Here is an 18798-nt window from a genome sequence, read left to right as displayed (position 1 = left end):
AATTTCACTGAGAAAAATATCAGTGTAACTACTGCTTTGAAAATACAGTTATATATAAAAATTGTTCACAAACAAGGCTCCTAAAATGTGTGATTTATAAATTTAATAGGTATGAAATATATAAACATCATCTGGTAAACCAAATCCCTATAGACATATAGAGGGCTGCAACCTAATTATTTGTAGTCTTGCTTTCAAGATATGGTGAAAGTGGCACCAAAATATAACTGTGAATGACCTTTGAATTAGTAGTTTAAGAGTCTGATCTGGAGAAATATGGGCATGGATTGAGAAGCTGAAGATGGCCCTACTTAGAGAGAAGAGGGAAGTCATTTTTCTTTTCCTCTTTCTACTCACTACTGGGGCCTACCTTTTCCCTATGGACCAATCTTTCTCAAGGATTCAAAACTTGAAGGTAATTAGTTCCATCAGATATTAGGAGTCACCTTTACCTCACTGGCGAATGATGGTTAGCCTCTGACTGCTAACAATGAAAGAAGAATCTTAGTTTATTAAGGGAGATCACTGCATTTTAGATAGCTCAATTAGGAAGTTTTTCTTAGAAACGAAATCAGCCTCTGTTATCTCTGCTTGTTAGTGTTAGCTCTGTACCTTAGTTGCACAGTTTGCCTAATCATCCTTCTACCTAAACACCTTTAAAATACCTTTTCATCCCCAAGCCATCTCTTCTCCAGGTTAAACATTCCTAAATTCCTTCAAACTTTCCTTAAACATGACTTCTTGACTTCTTATCATGCCAAAATGTTACACACTATAGTTTTTCTAATGTCTGTATTAAAACATGATGGTAGGCTAAAAGGAACACTCTTCTGATCAGCTTAGAATATAATGGAGCAGAACAGATTAGAACAATGTGATTTTATTAGGGGCCACAACACTGTTGACTCAAGTACAAGTTCTGACTCATGTAGAACCAACACTTTTAGTACTTGAACAGGGACTATTGTTAAGATGGTTCTTCCCCTTACCGTATTGGTATGTAGACTTTTTACTGTATTTACTCTAGTGATATCCTATGCATATCTAAACACACAATAATTCCTTCTGTATAGATTTCTATGCTCTTTGGGAAACCACTGCCTTCCTTATTTGGAAACTTTGGTTTTACAGAGCCAAACATTTGGATCTTTTGACTTTCCCATTTTCCTTGAGGCATATTCCTTTAGAAACTCTCTGCTACATAAGATTATACATAACGTTTTGTGTAAGTTTTAAATATTACTTTCACAAAGTCCAATTAAACATACCAATGTTTTCTTTCTTTGAGATACAAACTCTGCGATGCGCCACTGTTGCTTTCTTGCAAGGGTCCTATCTCTTCTCCAATACTAAAGAATTCTTACTTGCTAATTCAGAATATCAGTTCCTCTTTTTGCTTCCTCTATCTTCCCTAAGTTGAAAATGCCAACAAGAAATCAAGAATGATAAGTTCTGCTTTTAGTGGAACTAAACTTATAGAAGATGTGAATAGTTGAGGTTACAAAATTATTATTAAAACATGGTGCCATCTGTATTATAAAAAAACATGGCTCATATCCTCCTCATGATTAGGTCATTTGTAACAGATTTCCAACATAAACTGCTCTCAACCATGCATCCAACCTTCAGTTTTAGTATTTCCAAAGACATATAGCTACTTAACAAATAGCTCTACTTTTCTACTTTCTCTATTTGATTTATTCTGAACAAAAATAACCTCTTCTTGGTACCTTCTAGTCAAGAATCCAGTGTCAATGACTGTTAGTAATATTTTATGGCATATTTATCTCATTTAAAATTACCTGTTCATGTTGCTTATTATATCAAACTGGTATATAACAATGTGAACCATATATGAAAATCTTGAAGCTCTTCCTTTGTTCTCTGGTTTTTGTTGAGCATGTACTTTAGCATTTAGCCTTTCACTCTTTTTTCAATCTCTCATTTCCCCTTTCTTCAATCCTTCTGCCTTTTAAATAAAAGAGCCTAAAAGTTGGGAGTTCACTTTGCCCATCGTTATCTTTACTTCCTTCTTAGTTTTATTTTATAGGCATAGGATAGTAAAGAGAATATTTAACAGAATGGCTAAAGTTCTTTGTTCCAGTCACAGTTTTGCTTTTAACTATAAAAAACAGAAGCCACTCATGTCTTTAAGCCTTAGTTTAATCATTTACAGTCGCTGACATGGATCTACATGATCTCTAAGTTTTCTCCCAGTTCTGTAATCACTGGAGATCATTAGCTTTGTTGGCCCTGTACTTTTCCAATGTGTGATATCTCTCTAAGAGATATTCATAATATTCCACTGGATACTGAGAGTTAAACATTCACTGAAAAACCTAAATGCCAAGTCATATATACAAGGCTTCCTTTTGATTAACAGAAGTCTCAGCTGCAATTCTTTCTGCTCTTCATTTCTTGCTCGGTTATGTAGCTAATATAAATAAAAACTTCAGGTTAAGAACTTCATCAAAATTCTCAAAACTATAGAACATAAAAGCACAGAGGACTTAAAATTATCTTTTAAAATTATGAGATGGCTAGAAGATGGAGTGGAGTGAGACAAATCAAATCTTCAATTTTCTACAATTCTTATGTAAGTTGAAGAAAAGAAGTTCTACTTTTCAATCTTTAACAACCAAGTTCCACTCTAAGATTGGTTATATAAATGTAGATACACTGTAATAAAGCAAGGATACAACAACAGGAAAGTGCACTGTAGGCTTCAAAAAGATGCGTAGCAATGTCCAGTCTTTTAGAATCCACAATCTGTAAGTTGTTCACCAAGGCTAACTTATGCAAATGTGGTATAACAACTGAAAACAGAAAAAAGAAAGGGTTACATTTTTATCCAAAACGTGCATACAAAACCCTGACACACTTTAACAATAATTTATCACTTTAATTTATGAAATTTCATTTTAATTCTGAATGACTTTAAAAGATTACCCACATCTTATACTTGCTTTTTTTTAACTAGGGAAGAAAGTAGTTTTTAAAAACAAAAAGTGATCTGGCATTTGGGAGAAACAAATTGTAGCACTGTCACTATTACCTAATTATGAAGATGTATATAGATTATTTGGCCTCACTGTAATTCAGTTTCCCAGTTTGAAAAATGAAGTCCAAATAATTATAAACAACCCACCTCTTTTATTATTTATACTTGCAGATACATTTCTTTATAAAAATATTACTATTGCTATTAAATAAATATATAGAGTATATTCTTTTTCAACAACCTATTATTTCACCACTTCAGAATAATATTATTAGCTTTAGTCTCTCAAATTCTTAGCAAAGACCAGTGTCAAATAGCACTTGATATTGGTGGCTGAGTTTTCAAGTTATTCAATGAGTTTAATACTCTCAATGAGTAACATAAAATTTCAACCTACTGCTAAATAAAAGCAATGGTCCAGGAAACAAGAACCAAATCAGTAGCAATGAGCACCTCTAGAGCCTAAGATTGTGTTTTCTGGATACCATTTCCCACTAAAACCGGGGCTCTTTGAAGAAATGGCTTCAGGGTCAGTGATTGTTAAATTGTTAATCAAAAGACCAATCACACAACCCCTTTCTAGTCTCTGCTTGGTTGAGGATCACAAAACACCACTCATAAGCATCAACTGCTGACCAACTGTAGTGACCCCTTTCTTGTTTGCACTGAGTTTGCGTATACAAAAGTCATAATCTTCTCCTGGAAAAACTCCTGCTTCCTAAATAAGCTGAGGCAATAATCACAACTTTCATGCTTAGTTTAGTAAAACCCCACAAAAACTTAGAATAACAATGATCATTTTTAGGGAACCTTTTGACTCGTCAAAATTAATAACAGTATGTTTATGAGGAGCTCTAGAACAAATTAGGAGACAAAAACTCCAGACATTCAGTTGAAAGCTTCATTAATTGGCATGCTGAGACCTCAACAAAATAGTGACTCTAAGTCTCCCAAGAAAACTCACTAGTTCATTTCTGCCCAAACCTTCAGAAACTTATCATCTTGCACTTGATCCAATCACACATGGTTCCTTTATTCTATCTTCTCCCGAGTCTCTGACCTTTTTACAGTGTTTTTCTCAGAAATACAACAACCACACTGCATAATATCCCCTTAAAATTGCTTGACTAGAAGACAAATCTATAGAAGTTCATTTAAACTCTAGTCTGAAGGAAGTTAAAGGCTCTAATTAAGGATCTTCCTAATTCTTAGGAAGACAGACAGAACTTTACTATAGAATTCAGATTTCACTACACATATATTGTCCTGGGCTACCACATATGTATTAATTAATTCACTTAATTGTTAACCCCTCAGCTATAATAGACAGATAGTTAAAAGCAGTAGGAGATGAAGGACCAGGAGATGATTTAATAGTAACCTAGATGGATATCATTCTTTCTTTTTTATTAAGAGATGGGGTCTTGCTTTGTTGCCTGGGCTGGAGTGCAAGGACTATACACAGGTGCAATCATAGTGCACCACAGCCTCGAACACTTGGACTCAAATGATCTTTCTGCCTTGGCCTCCTGAGTAGATGGACTACAGATGTGTGCCACCATGCCTAGCTAATTTTTAAAAATCTTTTGTAGGGACTTGGTCTTGCTATGTTGCTCAGGCTGGTGGTGAACTCCTGGCCTCAAGTGATCCTCCCATCTCAGCTTCCTGAGTAGCTGGGACTATAGACACGTGGTACCATGCCTGACTTAGACGGGCTAATTCTAAAACTGACCTTCAGTGGGAAAGAAAAAGAGGAAATACATAACATAAGGTCACTGCAGAAGCCTTTTTCTTTAGGGCAGATTGAACAAAGATATAAAATTATAAATGAAAAAAGGATAATGGGAGATTTTATAAAACTGTATTTCACAAAAAATTAGCTGGATGTGGTGGTGCCTGCTTGTAATCCCAGCTACTTGGGAGGCTGACGCAGGAGAATCACTTGAACCAGGGAGGTGCAGGTTGCAGTGAGCCGAGATGGCGCCACTGCACCCCAGCCTGGGTGACAGAGCGAGACTCTGCCTCAAAAACAACAAACAAACAAACAAAAACTGTATTTCAGAAAACGTTCAAAAAATATTCTGGGGTAGATCCAATAGTCATAAAGGGAAGCTTGTCCTGTTTTTGTTTGTTTGTTTGAATAAATGGGCCCAGACCTCAAACAATAAACTTAGGGGAAAAAATCAGAAATGGAAAATTGCCACTTTAGAAAATCTCCAATGTATGACTGAACATTTTCAGAGAGCCTTACTAAGTAAAATAGCTGAAAACAAAAAACAACTCTATGGTGTTGCAGATAAAACAACTGGTTCTTAAAAATGAAAACAAGACCAAAGGTCCTGTGATAACTAATAATTGGGAAAGAACAATGGCCACTGAAAGAACTAATGTCTGCTATTAACCAAGAAATAGAGGGGCAAATACCTAAATACCCAAAATGCCACTCCAAGGGAGACATTACCACCCAGAAATTCTCTGTCCATCCTCCAAACTACCAAAGCCAATCATCTAGAAATACATACGAATAACACTACAGCATTCTTTATACAGGTTCTACTTCAATATTTATCTTATTAATATAGAGTACTAAATTCCTCAGAGTAAGTTCTAAAGCAAAAGAGTAGCCACTTGACTGGGAAGTAAGTACAAAAGGGGGAAAAAGGGCTACTTTTTATCTTAAAAAAAAAATCTGGTTGTACCAAAATGTGAAAGAAGACTGTATAAGACATACTTGTGGGTACACAGTAAGTTGCAGGAGGCTTCAAGGATAATGGTTTACTAGAACTATTCAAGCAGTGGGAATTTCTCACCTCAATCTGTTCCTAAAACAACCTTTAATTGTTATTTTGGGGTCAGTACGAGAAGAAAATTCATTTTTTCCTCTTGTACAACTCCTACAAATTTGACAGGTGGGTATCTACTCTACAATTAAAACTGTCAAATAAAATGGAAGGGTTATTTTTAGATGTTCTTGAAAATTCTAGAAAGAGACATTAAGATATTGACACTATGTTTAATTTGAGAAATAACTCTAGTCCCAGAATTACTGAAAAAAGATTCCAAAGAATCAACAAAATAATTGGAGCAGATCCTATAAGAATCCAGATGGATTCTTCCCAGATTATCATGAGTCTTTCTTTTGAATGTACATAGAAAGGTCAGATCACGCTCTAGAAAAGTTTTAGCGATACGACACGGCACACAGCAAGGACCCATTTAATGCAACAACACTGCACATACCGAAGACCTGTTTAACATGACAACATACCAAATACCCATTTAACTTGACAACACGGCACACACCAAAGACCCATTGTGTGCTGAGCCTATCCCTTAATCAGGAGCCAAGAGTTATTCCTATTCTCCTTGCCTCAGAGCAACTATAGCCTCAAAAAGTCAAAGCACCTTCAGAGTTCCTACCTAGAATCACCTGTAAATTTGACACTGCAACATGTGGAACTATCCCTAGTGCTAACTAAAATATCAACTTTCTTCTGTTAGTTGGCTAGTTATGAAGACACTTACCTAGTGAAAAAAATGTCATGACTGTGTTTCTATAGCTTGATCAGTGTGCATGGCCTCAACTGAGTTTTTGGACACTGTAGTCCAAATCCTGACTTAGTAATTTTTGTTGATGACTCTTATCTTACAGAGTCATATGCTAGCCTGGATATATAACAGTCTGCCGGAGGATAAAATAATGTACTAGAAACCAAACTGATTTAAGTGACCCAACTTGTGGCCCTCTCTAGAGCATGTCAAATTGCTAAAAATAAAAGCGCTATGATAACTGATACACTTCTGCAGTCATAATTTCTTGATGCTTTGATGCTATCCAAAGAAATTGTGGCCATAAATATTGAGGCCAACAATAAAAGAGACTCTGTAAAATCTAGAGAAAAAAGGCAGACAACTGTGGAAGATCATGTAGCAGATGAATAAGCTATGAATTAAAACAAAGTTATGTATTATGCTGAATGGCATGCTAAGCGGGAGAAATGTCTATTTTTCATAAGAACATGTCCAGAAACACACAAAAATTTCCTTAAAAATAAAAAACTCTAAGGCAGCACAGTATTTAGCAATTAGCAGTTATTAAGAAATATTTCTAAAATAACTTGAAATTAAGTTTGAGTTACTCTTCATATGTCTTACAGCAATCAGTATACAGTATAAGACCATCCACTAGGCTGGGCGTGGTGGCCCACGCCTGTAATCCCAACGCTTTGGGAGGCCAAGGCAGGCAGATCACCTGAGGTCGGGAGTTTGAGACCAGCCTGATCAACATGGCAAAACCCCGTCTCTACTAAAAATACAAAAATTAGCTGGGTGTGGTGGTGGGCACCTGTAATCCCAACTACTCGGGAGGCTGAGGCAGAAGAATCACTTGTACCCAGGAGGCAGAGGATGCAGTGAGCTGAGATCATGCCATTGCGCTCCAGCCTGGGTGACAGAGCAAGACTCTGTCTCAAAACAAAACAAAACAAAACCATCCACTAATATCAATACTGATTAATTCACAATAACTAACTTGTTTCATGTTCAGCTTTCAGTACACAGAAGTACACAAGGCTTTAACACATGACAAATGCACCATGATTTTAATACATGACAAGGCCTCAGAGGAGTGTCTAGCTTTGATCTTACATTACAATTCAGGAAAAAGGTAGAAAAATGCAAACTTACACTCATCTCGGAACCTGGGTTCTGCGTTAGGGCCAACTCTACCAAATGTTTTTATGATCTCTGTATGCAAAGAATGTTGGTCTTGATACTGAGGATCTTCCAGGAAAGAAGCCAACTGCATTTTCACTCTTTCCAGCAACTTAAAATTGGATATTGTACAGTCATTTTATAGAGTATTGAAAACTGAGTAGTGTTGTTAAAGTGAAAGACACACATTAAACATGACTTACAGCAGTGGATTAAAGCAACCTATATTCCAAAGACAGTAGAAATTTGGAATTAAATAAGTAGTTATTTAATCTTTTGGCTCAGAGAAGGTTTCCTCCTTTGCTTATGCTTATAAATTCTTAATTAAAAAATACAAATATTCCTAACAAATCATAACAAAAGAAAAAAAATCCCACTGTATTTAGGGAAAAGTAGGCAAATTTATGATTATTTTGTATCTAAATTATAATTCTTAAAACAAATCACACTGTAAGTTACCCAATTATTCACCTTCTGAAAGCAATGAGTCATTAATGACTTATATCTTACTCACATTTCCCTAAAAGACATTTTTATTTTAGGATTTGAGAACATGTTGAAATTCTGCTAAGACTGCAAGCTTTGCAGAATTATGTGTTTTTCCTCTGTGGCTTCACCAGTGAAATATATAAGTGAAAAAATGGAAAACATTCTTTCTGTAACTAACAAAACTTCAGTTTTTGTTATAAAAAATCTATATGATGAAGGAGTTTTATTAAAACGTTTCTCTTTTGGGTAATATGTCCACAAATAATTTATGTTCTAATCTACAAGGTTTTTTTTTCATTTGTATAAGGACATATCCAATATAATAACAAAGAATAAAAATCTGATACCAGTTTTGAGAAGTGTCTCACAGTTAGTGTTGCAAATAGAATCTAAAAAACTTGAAATCAGTTTCAGAATCAAAATACACCTTTAAGAAGGAAGACCTTGGTGGTCTCCTGAAACAGGCTTGACAGAGGGTCTGCCCAGACAATGATCTACTCTGCAACAAGAGGATACCAGTCTACTAAATGACTTTTACAGCTTCATATCAATGACACAGTTATCAGAATACAAGTGCCCTCTTGCCTTCATTGATAACTGAGATACATTTGTGTTCCTGATGTTATCTGGGAAAACAGTCCTGCAATCTCTGCAACACTGGCAATCAAGAATTTATGTAGATTGGCCAGAAGCCTACTGGATAATAGAAGGCTTTGGAACTAGACCTGATGTGAAGGATTATTCAAAACTGCAATATCCAGCTCGGCTTACAACAGAACATCTAGCAAGCTTGTCCAACACACCTTACTTTGTTGTTGATATGTTTTGTTTTGTTTAAGGCTTTTAGCAGCCTGAAGCCATGGTTTTTAGTTTCTGTCTCTAGTGATAAGTAGAAAAGAGGGATGAGGAAGGGGCTTTACTGGCCCAGTCAGAAAGAGAAACTAAGAACCCATGACTATATTCTCTCCCTTGGACATCCCTGAAAGCTTGGCCTATACTTAATGTTCTGATTGAGAGGAAAGACTAGAGATTTCCTTAGGATATGGAAATATACCTTGGTTAGGCTACCATGTTTTCACATAGTGAGATCCTCCTTTGGCCTATAACTAACTAGGGCACAAAATAAAAGGTAAGATGCTCCCTGCTGTCTACCACCAGATACATGTATCATGACCACCTAATATTACACAGACATAAATAAATTTCAATTATTTCCTACCTCTCTTTGAATTACTGTTTCCATAATAGTGCCAAAGGCTGGAATTGTGGCAATCCTGACAGAGCTGTTAGAATTAAAAAAGAAAGAAACTGAAGCTTTGAGATGAACAATGAGTATTATTAAAATGTATATTAAAGTAAGTACAAGGTAAATATACTGTATTAGTCTCTAGCAATGACAAATTAAATAAATTTAAAAAAAGCAGACCAAGAAGAATGCTCAAAAAGACAGACAGGATAACTTAAGGTCGCAGTCTGTGAAACTCACAATTCAGGATCACTGGACAAGGTAACAAGGGCCGGAGCAACCCGCTTGTCAACTAACGCTTCACTCATGCCTCGAAGAGTCAGCTGTAAACCAGTCAACATGCAATAAAAAATGGTTTGGTAAACTGGAATAAGAACTGGGTTAGCTGTGACTGAGGATGGGCAGGCAGACTCATTGGCCTTTCTTGGTTTAGTCATCCACACGAGACATTAAAATGTTAGGCCTTTGGTTCATGCTACTACACTTACTGGTAACAACCTGTTAGTGAGATTAGGAGAGCATCCCTTCTTGGCTTGAAAGAAACAGTCCATCAGCATATTTTAGGTTATGGAAGTATTTATTGAGCACTAATATACTAATATATTTTTTCAATACATGGCCTCCAAATTACATTTACAGTGAGGGTTGATTTAAAAAGAACCATGATATATAAATAATAATATGATAAAGTTTAAAATCAAATAAGTATAATCCAATATTATTAATTTAAAGAGATTCTTCGATAAATTTAAGAGCTGATGGTTATTTCTTGGCAGGCACATTTTGAAAGGGATGCTGAATATAAAAGGCAGGGATGACACTTACATTTCAGGGTCACTGGAGAGAGTAATGAGAGCAGGAACAACCCTCTGAGCTACCAGAGTTTCATTCACCCCCTTCACCAACAGCTGATTGGTCAGCACAGGGGGTATTCACAGGTGATGCACGGAAAGAGCAAACACAGTGCGCCACGGGAAGAAGGAAGGAACAACCAAGAGAAAGAGAGAAAACACAAAAGCAAAACCAAAATTAGAAGCTAAGCAAATACTGCTTCTAGAGTGCTTTACAAAGGCAGAGAATGCTTAGGAGGAAAATAAAGCTTAAGTAGCCTAGCGTCCACGAAAACAGATTTTGTCACCAGTTCAATAGCAGTTTCTACTTTTGGTCAAAGAGTCTAAGCAATTTCAATGTCCATCAAAATGCAACTTAAAAGAATACCTTTTTCGCTTCTTTGACACATACTGTGTTCTACGGTTACAATTCTAGAAGTAAGGGTGGTATGCTTTTATTATGACCAACAGGGTACAAACTGGGCTGGTTTTTTTTTTTTTTTGAGGCGGAGTCTCGCTGTGTCGCCCGGACTGGAGTGCAGTGGCCGGATCTCAGCTCACTGCAAGCTCCGCCTCCTGGGTTTACGCCATTCTCCTGCCTCAGCCTCCCTAGTAGCTGGGACTACAGGCGCCCGCCACCTCGCCCGGCTAGTTTTTGTATTTTTAGTAGAGATGGGGTTTCACCGTGTTAGCCAGGATGGTCTCGATCTCCTGACCTCGTGATCCGCCCGTCTCGGCCTCCCAAAGTGCTGGGATTACAGGCTTGAGCCACCGCGCCCGGCCAAACTGGGCTGTTTTTAAACCAAACTCACATGAGTAGCAGCCACCACTAAACCACTTATTATTGTGCTACAGCAAGTGTATTTTAAAACCACATAGGAAAATTCCTAACCTTTTAAATAATATAGCTTTTTCTTTTGAGCTACAGATATATAATGCTGTCTATTGGAAAGTGTTACACTTGGGAATCAGATCTGGGTTCAGACGCCAGTTCTCCACTTATGAGCCATGTGATCTTAGATATATAGTATTTTCCATCATCTCTTGAAACACAAGTTTTCTCATCTGAAAATGGTGATATTATTATCTACCTCAAAGGGCTGTTGTGCTATGAATTTGCAAATAACATACCTAAATACCGTGCCTGACAAACAGGCATTCAAGAAAGAGTTTAATTATTTCGATTACTGCAAGAATATATGATCTGTAATATGTTTGGAAGAAATGATCTAATTTAAACAACTTTTTGATAGTTAATATCTAAATATGTCTTTGTTTTAGATTTCTTATACATTCAAATAAAATTTAAAATAAAAAAGATGAGTAGAACTAGATCTCTATAATCTAATCACAAAACAATTCATTTAGCAACCAATGCTAAATTGTAATACAAGAGAACGATACTGAGCCATATACATTTTGTTTGATAAATATTACTGAAGTTTATGAGTTCAACCGAGAAGCGCAATCCCCTTCTCAATTTCAGAATGTAAGCACATATTAATCCTAAATGCTTACCAATCTGTTTACCTAGTAACTAGTACTTAGTCCTCACAGAAGATCAAAGATGTCACAGAATTTTTAGTAACAAAAATCTACCATTGTGTGCATATGTGAAGGTATTCTTCCTATATAACACATCAGAGAATGTAACTCACTTTATGTGAAGAGTCTTAATTTTGCAATGATTTTTCACCATTTACCAATTGATTCATTTTAGAATCTACTTCAATATTCTGAAATAATTTTTATAAAAAAACACAGATAATTAACCAGGAATAAAATGACAAAGAACTTTTAATATCTTAAACATTACAGATATTGGAGAGAAAGAAATAGGACAAGGAAGTTCAAATATTGTTAAATACAACCTTCTTCTCTGTATCATTTTGTAAGTAAGATTGCTTAGATTTGAATCAGTATCTTGAAATTTCTGTTATTTTGAGTCTGTCAAAAGCATTAAAAAAGAGGATAATGTAGGGGACAAATTAATTTGTCATTGGTGTAGGGTTTTTAAGTTCAATTTCTTTGTTAAGCTAGAAAATCACAAAGTACATTTAAGAGCTATCAATTATTATATACTTTAACACAATATATCATTTGATCTTTTCACTTGATGAAGTAAGTACAAATATCATCAATATTTTAACAGATGAAGAAACTGAGGCTTAGGTAAGTAACTTGTCCAGGGTTTTAGAGTGTAAGTCATAGGGTCTGCAAAGGAACTCTGTCCCATCTGACTTAAAATCCATGACTTCTTTGAGTTGTGTTCTAATGTTACATGCTCAATCCTTATGATTAAAATATATACGAAGTTCTTTTCTGCATCTTTTGGGAAATTTATTATAACACACGATAAATTCCTCTTATAAAATAATTTTATTAATTTGCTACTTCAAAAAGTAATTTATATTCTCTTATTTGACAATGGGAATAATATGATTGATTGGGTTCCCTCTTTTTGTCCTGCTGTCTAAAAACTAACCTAAATTTATTAGTGAATTTCAGTGACCATATCCTATTAGGTTCTTGGTATAATCATTTCTCATTTCTTCTCAACAGTTTCTGGTCTCACCTTTTAAAAAAAGAATTTTTTAAATGTTTTTATTTTGAATTAACTTTTTTAGGGTAAGCAGGCATAATTCTAAATTATAAAGCATTGGTATCAAAATAAATCTTATGACCCTTTATTCTTTTAATACAATTTTGTTCAAATAAGAATCACTGACAAAAAAGGAACTTTAATTTCTCTTACTGATAACTTTTTCTGACATGCTCATTGAAATGTATTATTAATGAATTTGAAAAACATTGAAACAGTCTCTCAAACAAGATCCAGAAGTTCATCAACGACCTGAGAGGACACTGAAAACTGCTTAAGCATAGATAGATATAGTTTCCAGACCAGCACTGAAAGCTAACGGAGAAACCAAAACCAGACATAAGCCACATACAAGAAGGCAGAAAACCAAACAAAACAAGCAAAAAACCTCAAAGCAAATGAACAGGGAGGATTCATTTTATTTACTTATTTTCATTTATATGGTATGATTCACCAGTGCACACTCACATTTCAGAGATGAAAGATTTAAGAAAAAGAAATAGCTTTTATGAGCTTAGAATAAAATCATAGGAAGAGAGTGTATGAAAGAAATAGCTGTTCATTTAAAAAGATACTTTTTTCTTTTTGGGGAGAGGAGATTTTGATGAATGACTTTTCTTTCATGGTAATGCCCCCTTTTCAGCATATTGAATAATCAAAACAATTTACATCCAGAAGGAACTTGTACTAGTCATAAAACCAAATAGTGACTTTGGCATTCATCTTCACAAAAATCCTCTGATTATGGCTTTTTAAAAATTGCTTCTGTATGATAACTGAGGGAATAACATGGATGGAGAATTTTCAGCTTCCTGACAACAACGGAGTTTTCTTGAATTCCCAAATCTAACTTACATATTTCAAAATTTTAGAAAGCATATATTTTAAATATATCACTACCCCATCTCCAATTGCAATTTATCTTAAATTGTGGAGAAATTCTGATATTCAGCAAGATTTGAATTATCCAATTCTTTTTATAGAAATAAATGCTTAGGTATTTTAAGAATCACATGAATATTGGGGCAATTTTAGTTTGGATAAGTAATGTTCCCTATTACCATCATATATTTTGTGAAGTAATAGCATGGATGAAAAAAATAATGATAATGACAGTAAACATACAAGCATTTATTATGGGCTTATATAAACCATATAAGCACTTATTATGTTCCAGAGACTGTTTTAAGGGCTTTAAAAGCATTAATTAGTTTAATATTAACAAAAATCCTTTCAGACTGACACTTTGAGACAGATACTTTTTGTTATCAACTTTCTTTTGTAGATGAGGAAACTAAGGTACAGAGAGGTGCAACCTTGTCCAAGTAATCTACAAAGTCGTTAGGTAGTAGAGATGGAAACTGAACCCAGGCAGCCTAGGTTTATTGCAAGACTGAAGATCAACAAGAAACAGTAGACCAATTTTAGTGCTCAAATAAAGTTCTAAACCTCAACCTCACTGCTCCCTGCCTACACACATGCTAGGGCTATGACATAATTTGCTATATGATGGGTACAAAAGATAGTTCTTTCAATTTCATACTTCACTTGGGTAGGTAGTAATTTAATACAATTTAGGTAAATTATCTGCTCTCCTCTCTTTTACAACTCTATGGGCAGTTAATGTATTGGGATGCTATTCTACATATGAAATGTTAGGGAATAGTGAAGTAGGAGTAATCAATAAAATAAACATTTCCGTAATTGCAATAATTCATTTTCTAATGCTATTGATAAATTCAACTCTATTTTACAATTTGAAAGATATCCTATGCTTTTTCAGTTTATTTTAGTAGTCATTTACCTCAGTAAATAGAAAAGTATAGTCAGAAAGAGTTATGTAAGTTAGAAATTAAAATAAGATTTAAAAGATAGTTGGAGAAATAAAAGTGATAACTGAATTAACATTCAAGGAACCAGTAAGGTGAAAAACCATTTTTAAATATGTTAAAGCTAAATTTCTGCCCCATCACACAGTACACAACTAGACACTGTTCAAAGCCATAAAATATATATTAACATAACATGATATGCGAAGCTTTTTTTTTTTTTTTTTTAATTCCCTTCTTCTTCTCAAAAAAAAAAAAAAAAAAAATCATTACAATTGAAACCAACAGAGGCATCTGTTGACATACCTCAAACATTCTAGCAGCAGTACACCTGACGAGTGCTGAAGTATGGACAACACCATACCACAAAACAGTTAATAGTAATTCATGGTAGGCTGGATTTGCACTGGAAGAAAAAAAAAAAACAGTGTTAAAATTGAGAGCCACAGTCCCTTACTGGTATACTGAAAAACACAATATTTATAAGGAATATTAATGATAACAATATTTGCAGAACATATGGAATTACTTTGTTTGGTTACATAGGTTGCAACTAAGATTCTCGGCCAGGCGTGGTGGCTCACGCCTATCATCCCAGCACTTTGAGAGGACGAGGTGGGCAGATCACGAGGTCAAGTGATCGAGACCATCCTGGCCAACATGGTGAAACCCCGTTTCTACTAAAAATACAAAAATTAGCTGGGCATGGTGGTGCGCACCTGTAGTCCCAGCTACTCAGGAGGCTGAGGCAGGAGAATCGCTTGAACGCAGGAGGCAGAGGTTGCAGTGAGCCGAGATCGTACCACTGCACTCCAGCCTGGTGACAAAGCAAGACTCCGTCTCAAAAAACATACATACAAACAGACAAACAAACAAGATTCTCTAAAAAAGGATGTCATCTTCCTTATACAACCACAATCTTTTAGCATATTCAGAAATCACACTTTTAACTTCTCTAAGAATTTGCAATTGTGACAGATAATTCCACTCTTTTTAATAGCACACAAGTTAAAATTATGAAGAAACAAATTTCTCCATGAGGAAAAAGGAAAGACCACTGGACTAAGAGTCAGGTGGGTAAGTTGCAACTTCTGTGGGTCTTGGTTTCTGCATCTATAAAAATTGGGGAAGCAGTACATGTCCTATGTATGTCACATGGATGTTGTAGAATCAAATAAAATCAACTCAAACCATCTATATGGAAGGGTATGTTGGCTGTGAAGCCTATGCAAATGAAAGGTGGTAGTATTAACAAATGCATGAGTCTGTTTTCAGTAAAGACTGAGATAAAATTATTTTAGCAGCCAGATGATGTGATGATGAGCAGGACTAAGCAAATCAAACAGAGTGAAAATAGGAGCCAAAGAAGCTGGCTTTCACTTGGGGCTCCTTTTTCAGTTCTGGGAAACTAAATTTTCTTCAAATCTGTACTTGAGTTTATTTTTCCAACTGCTTCAAAGAAAACATATGTCTGCACCCTTCTCCCTACTTTTTAAATTACGATGTACTGATTACAAAATACTAAGAATGAACAAATAAGCAAAACCAAAAAACAAACTAAAATACACAAAAAAAAAACCCCTTAAGTTTCAAAACCAAGAGAATTGGTGTGCATGTCAACCCTTTGAGACTTAAAATATGTACTCTATACATCCAATCTAAAAACTTTATGTGCCTTTTAGCAAACTATAAGCTGTTATTTCTTACCCCAATTCCACAAAAGAAGCCTTCAGGCTATCCAGAGGAGCATGAGATAATGAAAGCAGCGTCATTACATCTTCTAAGAATCCAACTAACAGTTTTCGGTCTTCTTCCTACAGAGGAAAAATACTGATAATGAATTTCCAAACAATCAAGTAGAACTAAATACCATATTTACCTATCTATAATAAGAAAATGTTACCAAATAAGGGGAAAATATCCAAATTTGGAAGCTATTTTAATTAAAAGATATTTATTAAGCATATCTATCATCAGAATGGTATGAAGACAAAGACTATCCTGATACTTTAATTTAGACCTGTGGTCTAATATAGTAGTAGCCACTAGCCACATGTGGCTACTTACATTTAAATTTAAATGAGAAATTATGTAAAGTGAAAGATTCAGTTCCTTGGTCGAACTGGGTACAGTGCAAAGGCTTAATGACACACGTGGCAAGTGCCTATCTGATCGGACAACTCAGCTATAGATTATTTCCATCACTGTAAAAAGTTTGGATGCTTGGTCCTGACCTGATTTAGAACATTAAAAGGTATAATCTTTTATTAAAATTTACCTTACCAATTTTAGTTCCCATGAATTTTGGCTCTACATAATACAAACTACTAGAACAGTTACCCCCTTGTAGAAAAAATGGTAGAAAATTGATTTCTAAGAAATTATCTTTGCAATATCCTAGTGATGAAAACTGCATGCTTGGTAAAATATAGACTACTGTGTTCTTTTAAGAAACAGATGCACACTTTGATTAAAAAATACTCTGTATTTTTCAAACTTTCTTCAATGAACTATTATTACTTTCATAATCAGAAAATATGTTAGAAAAAGAAAACCTGCTAAATTAAGAGAGTAAAAAAAAAAAATAACTTTGTATGTTAAATTAACCTGAATGTATATGGGAAGGGAATCTGATAGTCTGTCAGAAAATAAATACATAATAAAGTCAAGTTGACATTAGGGACACAGGAGGTCAACAGTAAAGAGCTTCTGAATGTATCAATAGATCCATGAGGAAGACTGGATTACCACCTACCTTTTTTTTTTTCCTACATAATCAGGTTAGTTTAGAATGAAGTAGAAGGACTGACAAAAGTAATGGTTAACATGAAAAAAGGATGAACACAACAGTTTCAGGACACGCAGTTTAACTGACAAATCAGCATCAGGGCAACTCTGGAATGGAGATTTCACCCATTTTTAGTTACCTACTATTTCAAATATAAAACAGACATAACTTTGGAAAACAAGCTGGAAATCTGAGAAAAACCTAAATGTGAAATAAGAGCTATAAAATAAGACTTCTAAATAAGTATGAATTCTTTTGATTTTTAAAAATTTACTAAAATCTTATTTATCATTTTTGGAATCTCAAAACAAGTAATACTGCTTATATATTCAGGTAATTACTTGAATCTCAAAACAAGTAATACTGCTTATATATTTGATTCAAGATAACTTTTGTTTACTATAATTTACCCTAACAAAAAGTTTTGTTTAGTAAGATAAACATTAACTGCTGGTATGTGCTTCCTAAAATAAGAAACACTGGCAATCTGTGATTGCTACCTCAATATACTATTTATTTTGTAATAAGCTGAAAAGTTCTTATCTCTTTACAGATATGAATAACATATTTAGACTTCATAATGTCTCAAAAGAAATGCCCCTTATTCATTTATTCAACAGATCCATTCTGAGGGCCTACTACGAGCCAAACCTTGTTTTTGGCATTTAATTACTATGATTTAAAATGTTATTTATGGTTAAAATAAAAATATTAACAAAACTTCAAGAGGATGAAAAAGAGAGAGAATAAAATACTGACATCACACAAGGACACTTTCCAAAGTTAAAGAGGAGAATGGTAGGCATACTGTTGTGTCTGGCACTGTTAGGACTTAGTATCTTTGATCTCCAAAAATTTACCGAACAATAGAGACAATTTATTAACATACATGACTTAAAATATTTAATAAACAGAAAAGTATCCATATCAGGGTAGTATCAGAAACTAGTGTAGAAAAGAAAAATTTAAAAGAATACTGTGCCACTTTAACAGAGCTGTAACTTCTATTGCAAGGTAATATGTAATATTATGTAACTGTAACTGTAAAATTATGTAACTGTATTTTAATACTATAGGATGATTCAAATTTGTCTTGAAAGAAGAGTACAATAACTGGTACCAAAACAGATATATAGACCAATGGAACAGAACAGAGGCATCAGAAATAACACCACACATCTACAACCATCTGATCTTTGACAAACCTGACAAAAACAAGAAATGGGGAAAGGATTCCCTATTTAATAAATGGTGCTGGAAAAACTGGCTAGCCATATGTAGAAAGCAGACACTGGGTCCC

General features: G+C 34.7%; 1 protein-coding gene across 7 annotated transcripts in view; it reads right to left on the bottom strand.

Moving 5' to 3' along the window:
• Window positions 1-18798, bottom strand: part of RELCH (RAB11 binding and LisH domain, coiled-coil and HEAT repeat containing) — a 120606-nt gene that overhangs the window by 17304 nt on the left and 84504 nt on the right. For 3 of the 7 annotated variants that reach the window (XM_010388810.2, XM_010388811.2, XM_030925829.1), the window contains 6 exons: window positions 16418-16524; window positions 15017-15116; window positions 9690-9772; window positions 9423-9486; window positions 7688-7826; window positions 2700-2816 (listed from right to left, as the gene is read on the bottom strand). In XM_010388810.2, coding sequence (XP_010387112.1) covers window positions 2700-2816; window positions 7688-7826; window positions 9423-9486; window positions 9690-9772; window positions 15017-15116; window positions 16418-16524 — 610 coding nt within the window. Of the gene's footprint in view, window positions 1-2699; window positions 2817-7687; window positions 7827-9422; window positions 9487-9689; window positions 9773-10274; window positions 10358-15016; window positions 15117-16417; window positions 16525-18798 lie in introns of those variants that run through there. The other 4 variants (XM_010388809.2, XM_010388812.2, XR_750672.2 and 1 more) reach the window with 3 other exon arrangements.

Source organism: Rhinopithecus roxellana, chromosome 21, assembly GCF_007565055.1.
Source record: "Rhinopithecus roxellana isolate Shanxi Qingling chromosome 21, ASM756505v1, whole genome shotgun sequence".
Taxonomy (NCBI): Eukaryota; Metazoa; Chordata; class Mammalia; order Primates; family Cercopithecidae; genus Rhinopithecus; species Rhinopithecus roxellana.
This window is presented reverse-complemented; position numbering and strand designations above follow the sequence as displayed.